Below are 9,903 nucleotides of genomic sequence, written 5' to 3' on the forward strand. Positions count from 1 at the left end.
CTGTAGGATTCAGAAACTTACTTATACATGGCCTTAGAAAGCAAAGAGAGAATAAACTAATAATAAACTAAAAAGAAAGTAAAGTGTGCTTGTCTACTGCTGACAGCAAAAGTCAACAGGAAACACTTCAGTATAAAATCTCCCCAAAGCATGGAATGTGCCTGATTAACAACAAATGAGTTATCTTTCCTTCTCATACTTCACTCCCAATACACCAGCTTCCACATGCACCCCTAGAACAAATAAACTGAAGAAGGGGAGGAGAGCAATGGGGAAAAAACACGATACCATAATCGGCCTCCTTTCAAAATTCCACAGGGTGAGAGGGAGTGGGGAACTAACCATGGTTGGTGGTAATAGTGGTTTAGTCACTAAGTTGTGTCTGACTCTCTATGACCCCATGGACTGCAGTCCACCAGGCTCCTCTATCCATGGGATTTCCCCAGGCAAGAATACTGGAGTGGGTTGTCATTTCCTTCTCCAGGGGATCTTCCACACCCAGGGATCAAACACGCAGACCCCCATCCCCTTTAGTAACCAATAAGTTTGTTTTTTAGGTCTGTGAATCTATTTCTGTTTTGTAAATAAGTTCATTTATATAATTTTTTAAGATCCATCTTCATAATTTTTGCTTTTTCCAGAATGTTGTATGCTAAGTCACTTCAGTCGTGTCCGACTCTGTGCGACCCATAGATGGCAGCCCACCAGGCTCTGCCGTCCCTGGGATTCTCCAGGCAAGAACACTGGAGTGGGTTGCCATTTCCTTCTCCAATGTATGAAAGTGAAAAGTGAAAGTGAAGTCGCTCAGTCATGTCCGACTCTTAGTGACCCAATGGACTGCAGCCTACCAGGCTCCTCCGTCCATGGGATTTTCCAGGCAAAAGTACTGGAGTGGGGTGCCATTGCCTTCTCCAAGGGAAGCTATAACCCAGAATAAAATTTTCCTATTTACAGTTTAATGTGTTGTGGACTTTTTTTTTTTTTAACTTTTTTTAAAGTCACAAAAATTTTTTCTCTGTCTACTTCTTTATGTTAAAAATCAAAGTTATCTGAATTTGGGGATAGTAAATTCATAGTAATTTAAACTGAGTATAACACTGGTGGGGGATGCATCAGTGAGAAGGAGAGCTATTTATGGGATTTTAGGGAGGAAGGTGGTGGTGAGAGCCTCAAAAAAGGAAAAGCAGGCAAGATCCTTTACAACAAAATACATATAAAAATCCAAGCTCAGAGATTTCTAATGAATTTTTAAAAGGTCATTCCACTTGCTAAGACAGACCAGAAAAGCCAGACCACCTTCTCCTCAAGCAATAAAAGTTATGACTATTGAGAATAGACAATTTTAAACTTCCAATTCTGCATTACCATTAGGGAGAAAAAAGCAAATCAGAAATCTAAAGTTATGTTTTAGAAGGTAATATAGTATTCTGCTCACAACTATTTAAGAATGAAGGGATTCATCTCATTGATTTAATACAAAGGAGAACACACTCCTTTAAAATATAAAAAATCCCATTAATCCTTGGCGCACCAACAATCACTGTATTTACATATTATACATAAATACTCTGGCTTCCTAGGTGGCTCAGTAGTAAAGAATTCTCCTGCCAATGCAGGAGACTCTGGTTCAATCCCTGGGTCAGGAAGATTCCCTGGAGGACATGGCAATCCACTCTAGTATTCTTACCGGGAAAATCCCATGGGCAGAGGAACCTGGTGGGTTACAGTCCATGGGGGTCACAAAGAACATGCACATACACAGATATACTCAACATCAAATAGCCAAAGTACAACTTAAAGTGCCTACATGAGTCAAATTAAAATGACACCACCTATTGTTGTTAGTCACTAAGTTGTGTCCAACTCCTTTGTGACCCCATGGACTGTAGCCCATCAGGCTCCTCTGTGCATGGGATTTCCCAGGCAATAATACTGGAGTGGGTTGTCATTCCCTTCTCCAGGGGATCTTCCTGACCCAGGAACTGAACACGCTTCTCCTGCATTGACAAGCAGATTATTTACCACTGAACCACCCAAGAAGACCCAACACCACCTATAGCTCCCTATAAATAGAGCTTATAAAATGTATCACCTAAAAACTAATAAACTACACTTAAATAATCCACTTAACAGTTACATCCACTTAACAATTCTGCCAGCTTAAACAAAAAGTACAAAGATACAAACCCGAGTAAGGCTTAGCCTATGACTTCAAGGAATTCATATGATGGGGGAAGACAGAAGCATGTGCAAATCAAAATCATTTGAGATCACAGAGAAGAGCAAACTCACAAACTTAAATGGCAACCAGAATTTGCCAGATGAAAACCGGGAGGGTGCAAACAAAGGCATGAATGTAGAGAACACAATTAGATAACCAGAAGTCCTGAGTGGCCAAGCCAGAGGATTAAGAAGGAAGGATAAATGGGCATGAAATGGTAGTAACTAAGCCAGGAAAACGGAGCTTGTAGCTTGCAACTGGGTTGCAAAGGGCTACATATGCTATAACAAAGTGTTTGGTCTTTATTCAGAAGACCACAGAGAACCTCATATATAATAGCGATTAGAAAGTTAACTGACGACAATGTGGAAAACAGATTTAAACGGAGATTGGGAGAAGATTAGAAGATACGAGAACACTAAAGCAATAATTAGGATATTACCACAGCAATGCAAGTGAAATGTAATGAAGTCAGGAATAATACAAACAACTAAACAGTAGCAGCGGGAGCAACAACCTAGACCAACTTGGCAGCAACTGTGTGTCCATCTAGTTGACCATAAGTCAAGGAAGAGGCAACAGGGGAAACAGAGAAAAGAATGCAAACAAGAAGTCTTTAGAATATAATCAAAAGGACAATGACTACTGACTATTCATACCCCACAGAAGAACTTTACTTACAAACTAAGTCTGCCTTCCTAAAACTGCTAAAATATAAAATGCCTTAGTTCACTTAATAGTTGTTACAAACTTAATTTTAACCATATGAAAAATTTCGGGTATCTTGCACAGGAATTATTTAAATCTAAAAACATCCCTGTGGCCACAAGAAAAGCAAAGAAACAAATACAGAACTAAAATAGAGTAGTTTTCACCTGAAACTAACACAACATTGTTACTCACCTATACACCAAAGTAAAAATAAAAGTTAAAAAAAAAAGTAGTTTCCAGTCAGAAAACAATGATCTTGGTATATCCAAGTTTGGATGAGTCTAATTAATATGCCTTAGTTAGAAACCCTGAAAAGGTATGTAAATAGTAGAAATATTCATAAACACTACCTAAATTAAATATGGGAGGGGAAAAAAAAGAACTATTAAATAAAAATCTTTGGGCTACGAACAATTCAGCTAACTGAACACATAAATATGACAACATATAGTTGGTATTTTTCATGAAATCAACATGACGTTTTGTGCAGCACAGGAAAAAATCTGATGAGGCTTACAGACCCAATTTCAGTTTAATAAATACATTAATATAGGGAAATAAGAATGGCAGCTACTCTGTTTCAACATGCAAATCAACCTTTACAAAAATATGTTTGCTGAACTGTCAGTTTGTATTATAGAACTGCTAAAACAGTGGTGTTTCTTTCAATAAACTGAGTCATGATTACCTCCATAAAGAAAGTTACTGACTTTCCCAATGCTGGCAAGATGTCTTATCTTTTAAATTCAAAGTTAGCTGATTGTGGATACTGGTTAAGTTTAACAATAAAATCTGATAAACACATGTCCCACTAAATTTAATGTTCAAACTTATATTTGTCATGTTCTAATAATCACCTGAGGTTGACTGGCTCACCCCCAGATATTAATCATTAACCAGGTGTCAGTTTAAAATTCCAGGTGAAATCGTTAAGGTCAATAAATGCAGAAAGGTCAATTTAGTAGAAGGATTAAATAAGAATTTCCATTTCACTGTTTATATAATTTGATAAATTTGTAAGAACTTTCTATTTTCATAAAAGTATGTGAACGTTATAGGTTTCTCCACTGAAGGAAAAAAGTTTGTATTGTGTTAGTTCCAGTTACAATTTCTAGCTGAGTTAAAGCTCTAACAGCCTTAAAGCAGGAAATCCAAAAGGAAATTCCATCATCAGTTCCTGGGGCTTGGTAACTCAAAGGTTCTTTGAAACAGAGATATAGAAGTTCTCCAACTATTTACTATAACCTTACCTCATATCTTCAAGCAAATCACATTCTGCTTGATGTTTGGCTTGAAGTTTTGTCATCTGTTCAACTTGAATGTTTTTCAGTTCCTGTGTAACTTTCACCTGAAATATACCACATATTTATAAGGGCTTACCGCAACTTTAAAAGATTATTTAAGGAAAATATGTAATACTTGTCAGAATATATAACTGTTACTTGCCTCTCCTCTGAGGACCACAATCCTGTTATTAGCCACCTAATTTTGTTTACTTTTTTTAGCAGATACTTAATTTTAACAACTAGCCAAAATCACCTGAAGCAGAAGCTAAATGAAAGTACATGAGTATAAAAATTACAGATTAAAGAGGTGCAAAATAAACTGCCAGTCGTTTCATTTCATGTACAATACCTATCTAGGTCTTCTTAGAGCTTTAAAAGAGTCTGTCTTCTACTTCTTCCAAACAGGATTCAAATGTATTAACCATAAGGAGAGGTGAGCAGAGCATAGATGGGAGAAGGGGACATAAGAATGCCTAATATCTAATGACTGAAATTTACACATTCATGAAATTATATGCATCCATCAACTACAAAAATTATTCTATAATGGCTAGGAGAAGCACACTCGCAGGATGACGCCCTTGCTGACAGCACATCAAATCACAATCTCTTGTTCACGAAGAAGAAAGCAAAAGTGACCTTCCAGCATAGGCAGTGCTTTTAAGCCACCCCAGCAAGCCGGTTCCCGAGGCATTTCCACTTCAAACAGAACAGTAAATGCAAATTGGCCAGTGCCTCACCCGCCAGGTCAGGATTCAGGTTACAGTGGGCCTGGAACCCTCGCCGCCACCGGAGCAGGGCTACCGGAGGGCTACGTGTGAAAAGAAAAAGACTCACTTGGAGAACCCAGGTGAGAAACAGAAAAGAAGAGGGAGCAGACACGAGTGAGTTAGGCATTCACCAAATGTTTGCCCACAAGGGGAGGACAGAACAGCCTCCTCCACCCAGCACCCTGAGTAGACAGTAACCATCTGCAAGATTGAAACGACAAGGACACAGCCTCGGTCCCTGGGAAAAAAACTGGGGAAGAGGACACTGAAACAGTTCTGGAAGGGTTGAAGCTGCTGACAAGTCCGGAGCACTCGTCACTCCCACCCCAAGCCCAGATCGCGGCGAACACGCCACGCACCGCCCGGTTCTCGCTCTCCTGGGAAGAGAATCACCACCTTCCTCTCCCCCTTGTCGGAGGGGCGGGGCAGGAACCGGGAAGAGAAAGGCAGGACCGTTCAATGCTTAATTTCTTGTTTTCCCCTGGGGTGGGGTGGCTATTGCGACTTCTTTTCGGTCGCCCGGTGGGGAAAGCGGGCCAAATCTTAAGGCTAGGCTGGTAACAAATGTCCTGTAAATCGGCAAATGCGCGAGGGTGGCAACAAGCGAGAGGGGAGCTCAAACCTGGTGCAGACTGAACAGTCACACAAACACAAGGCTCTGCAAAGCTGCAGGGGCTCCCCCACCTCCCCTCGGTGCAGCCCCGGAGAAAGCACTTTGCAGAGAGCAGCACTGCCATGCGCGCGCTCACACACACACACACACACACACACACACACACACACACTCGAAACTCTTGTGAAATGTCTAGGGTTGGGGGGTGGTCTCCTGTGCGTGGAGGGGACAAGCCACGGCCGCCCCTCCGCCGCGAAGGCACCAAACACGCGCGCCCCCCTTCAGGAACCGGCGGCAAGTGAGTGACAAGCCCGAGACGACCGCGTTCACGGCCCCCTGCGCAAAGGGGGAGGGGGCGCCGCGGTGCCCCAGCCGCGTTCCTTGTACGCATCCCCGCCCAAAACCTCAAAGACCCCCAGCTGCATCCTCACCTTCCTCGGCGGCGGCTGCATGATGCTGAAGGGACATCAATCCTCCTCCCACGGCAGCGTAAGTGAGGAGACGAAAAGGAGGGTCGAGAGGAGAGGGCCGCCCCGGGAGCGGGCGTGTGCTTGTGTGTGTGTGTGTGTGTGTGTAAGGAGAGCCTGAGAACGAAGACTCGCCCGGGAAGCTGCAAGGCCGGCGGGTGGCAGAAGAACCCGGGTCGGAGGGTGAGTGTGAAGAGAAGGAGGAGGAGCCCCGGGAAGGCCTGGGCTCTGGCGGCCCGGGGGGTGTGTGAGGCAAGGAGGCGGAGACCGCGAGGGGGCGGGGGCCCGGCTGCGGGGGAGCAGGGTCTCCCAGCCTCTGGAGCAGCAACCCTGTCGTCCCGTCCCCTGCCCTCCGCGCCTCCCCACCCGCCGCCGGCTCCGCAGTTCCTCACACGCGGCCCTCCCACCCCCACTAAGGCAGCCCGACCCTCTCTGCCGGGCCCCGGGAGGTGGTAGGCGGCGCCGCGCTCTGTGCTTCGGTTCCTCCACTCAGGCCGCGGGAATTTCCGGCCCCAACGCGCGGCGCAGCGCCCCACTCCGGCGGCGGAGGGGACAGCTTAGGCCACAGCCGGGCTCGAGGGGCCGGGCCAGGCTTCTGGGAGGGAGCGCGGCCGCGGCTCGGGGCTCCGTATGGCGGCGGGGAACGGAGGGAGCTAACGGATCGGTCGGCGAATGAGAGGGGTAACAACGCTATCGCAGCACGGAAATCCCCCCCGTTCTCTCCGAGAATGGCACGTTCCAAACGCCTCCTGTCTTCCCTCCCCCACAGCGGGAGCCAGCCGGGGGCTTCCCGCGCGCTTTCCCGCCTGCCCGCCGCGGTGCGCGCCTCCGGCGGGGGCGCGCACGTGGGCGGGAGAGGGCTTTGCGCCGACGCACGCGCGTAAGCCGCCGTCTTCTCCTGACGCCCACTCGTGTGTGTGAGTGTGTGTGAGTTACAATGTGGCGGGAGGGGGGTCAGGCAGTACGCCTATTTGTTTGAGGGAGTAGCAGAGTGCCTTTTTTGCTTCATGGTCCTCCAACACCCCTACCCTCTCGTGCAGATGAGCCTGGCGGGCCAAGGCACCTAGGAGCGAGCGTGGACAAGTCCTTTCGCAGCGGCCCCGAATGCCTGGCTTGGGTGAGGGCGAGGGCGAGTTGCCCTGCAAAGGAAAAATCGGTCGTCTGCTACAGGGCGTCCAAGTCCAACCCTATCCCCCATTTCACAGATGGAAGGCCAGAGGAGTGGAGACTTTATGAAGGTTACACAGCAGTGCTAGAATCTCTGGGTAACTAAGTGTTCTCGAGGGTACAGAGAAACAGGTGCAGATGACAATCAAGAGGAAAAGTAAAGGAGGCTCCAGGGGCAGTGGAGGAAGCTCTTGAATGAGAGTCAGGACCTCTAGGTGCCATCCCACTCTGGGTGCCAGTCCACTCTGCCTGCGCCTAGCTATTTGGGTGAGCTCAGGCTTCCTCATCTCCCAACCAGGATGCTCTGGTCTGCTCCCCGGGCTCCGTCTTCCTCCTCTATCCAGACCATCTGGGTGTAGGGATATCAGCCTCCCTTGAAGTCCTTAGAAAAATGAAAAACACCTCTTCCAGAGCCATAGGGATGTGTGGAGGGTGAATTAGAATGCCCCAGTTTATCAGAAGTTGGGGTCTCAAACACCTGTTCTCAGAAGTGGGGTCAGGCAAAAAGGAAAGTGAGTGAAGCCTGGAGAGACCCAAGTAACTTGACCAAATCCTCTTGGCCAGCTATTAGGACGATGGAACAACCTAGATTGTTTACATTGTTAGCCTAGATTCTTGAATAGGAAGTTGATAGAATCAGAGCTATGCTTGAGGCAGATTAACCTGTATAGGAATTGGAAGACTAGGCTTGCTATTTCTGGTTTCCTTGAGGCCATTCATAGTGAACCCTTTATCAGAGTCCTCAATTAGTATCTGGGAAAGCCTGGGGCAAGGGAATAAGTGGGTGGAGGCCCAGCTCCCTGACCTCTGTGGGCTAGGGTGGAGGTAGCCAGCCTGGGCTCAGTTCTACCAGCAGTTCATTGTGAGGCCTTGACCTAATCAGTTCATCTCTTTCAACCTATATTTCCTCACCTGTAAAATGGGCATCTAAAACTAGCCTCACAGGCTCGTTATATTAAATAAAATTTCTCCTACCACAGGGCCTCTCGTATAGTGCTTAATACAGGCTGGCTGATTCATCATTTATCCAAAAAGTATTTTCTAAAGTCCTGCTTTGTGCCAAGCCTTGGATCAGACACTGGGGACACAAGGGTGAACAAGGAACAATCAGCCTGGGCCTTCACCGTGGCTGAGTTCCAGGCTAACCATTCCATGAATGACACTGGACTAGTGGAGAGGAAGGGGTAACTGCTTGCCCAGATGCAGTGTCCTGCAAACAAAAAGTTACAACTAGCCTGGTCCAGAAATTACCCTCCCTTCACTTCTCTTTATTGGAAGTGAGCACTAGGCATATAAAGGTGCTAGATGTTGGGAAATTTGGGATCCAGTCTCTATCATTGATCTGCTAAGCCTTCTCTAGGCTTTGATCCACAATTGCAGAATAAGATAAGTGAATGAGCCTGGAACCTAGTAAGCTTTTCACAGCTGAAGTCAAACCCTGGGACTTGACTTTATGGATTGAGGAGGGTACCCTCCACCTGATTTGCCCTTATTTTGAAGCCAGGAATGGCACTGACTTTCTGGAATGATTTTCTTTACAGGTGTTGTAAGAAGCTAAGAGGCAACATCAGATGGGCTTACTTGCTAACTGCTTTCTCAAAAATGTGGTTTCTTTTAAAATGTGTTTAATATTTACCAAGTGCCTTTTCCCAACCCCAAACTTTTGTATTACTTTTCCAAACTAATCTTCATTATCATCCTATGAGAGAGTATTGTTTTCTTCATTTTACAAATGAGGAACCAGAGGCTCAGTGAAGATAAGTGACTTGCCCTGAAGTGATGGATTTGGGACCAGAACTCAGTTCTCCTGTTTGCCTCTCTGTGTGCTCAGCCACTCAGTCGTGTCCGACTCCCTGTGACCCTATGGACTGTAGCCCGCCAGGCTCCTCTGTCCGTGGGATTTCCCAGGCAGGAATACTGGAGTGGGTAGCCATTTCCTTCTCCAGATGATCTTCCCAACCCAGGCATCAAACTCCCATCTCGTGCGTTGGCAGGTGGATTCTTTACCACTGCACCACCTGAGGTTGCCTCTATGAGAAGTGTTCAAAGGAATTGGGAGAGTTCACCCAGGGAAAAAAGCAGATTTGGGAGGGTACAATCCATATGTTCCAGACTCCACAGGAATAGAGAAAGAGATTTCTATATAATGTAAGCCTGACTAAAATGTCCCCTTTGAACCAGGCTGGGGACTTCCAGAGTCTTGCTCCTACGATGCAGGCAAGCACTCTTTTACAGTCAGACCTCTTGAGATTCTTTGGGGGAAATGCCATAGAACGTTCCTGTGGCCCTGGAGACCAAACTGGTACAGGTCTCAGCTGCATCTCAAGAAGGAGGTTTTCCAGGCAGAGTGGCCCCTGGAGGGAGTGAGCTCCTCCATCCCTGTGACTGTGCAACCAGGTGCTGGCTCCCTTCCATCGAGGAGGCCACAGATGGGATTCTTACCCTGAGAAGGAATTAATAATAGCTACCATTTATTTCCCCTCTTCCATGTTTCAAGCTCTGAACTAAGCATATTATTTTCATTGCTTCTAACCCTCACCACAAACCCTAGCAGTACATATGACCCATTTCACAGATTTCACAAACTGAGGCCCAGAAGTAAAACGACCTACCCAAGGTCACACAGTTAGGACAGGAGAGCGAGGCCTAGCCCCTGACTACCTCTAGC

The 9,903-nt window shown here is 46.3% G+C and overlaps 1 protein-coding gene across 4 annotated transcripts in view; it reads right to left on the reverse strand.

The window, feature by feature from the left end:
* FCHSD2 (FCH and double SH3 domains 2) overlaps positions 1-6,436 on the reverse strand; it is a 237,908-nt gene extending 231,472 nt beyond the window's left edge. For 2 of the 4 annotated variants that reach the window (XM_055549012.1, XM_055549013.1), the window contains exons 1-2: positions 6,033-6,436; positions 4,183-4,280 (exon numbers count right to left, since the gene is read on the reverse strand). In XM_055549012.1, the coding sequence (XP_055404987.1) occupies positions 4,183-4,280; positions 6,033-6,053 (119 nt within the window). In that variant the 5' untranslated portion in view covers positions 6,054-6,436. The other 2 variants (XM_055549014.1, XM_055549015.1) reach the window with 2 other exon arrangements.
* Between the last annotated feature and the right edge of the window lie 3,467 nt (positions 6,437-9,903).

The sequence above is a fragment of the Bubalus kerabau genome, chromosome 15 (genome assembly GCF_029407905.1).
Source record: "Bubalus kerabau isolate K-KA32 ecotype Philippines breed swamp buffalo chromosome 15, PCC_UOA_SB_1v2, whole genome shotgun sequence".
Lineage (NCBI taxonomy): Eukaryota > Metazoa > Chordata > Mammalia > Artiodactyla > Bovidae > Bubalus > Bubalus kerabau.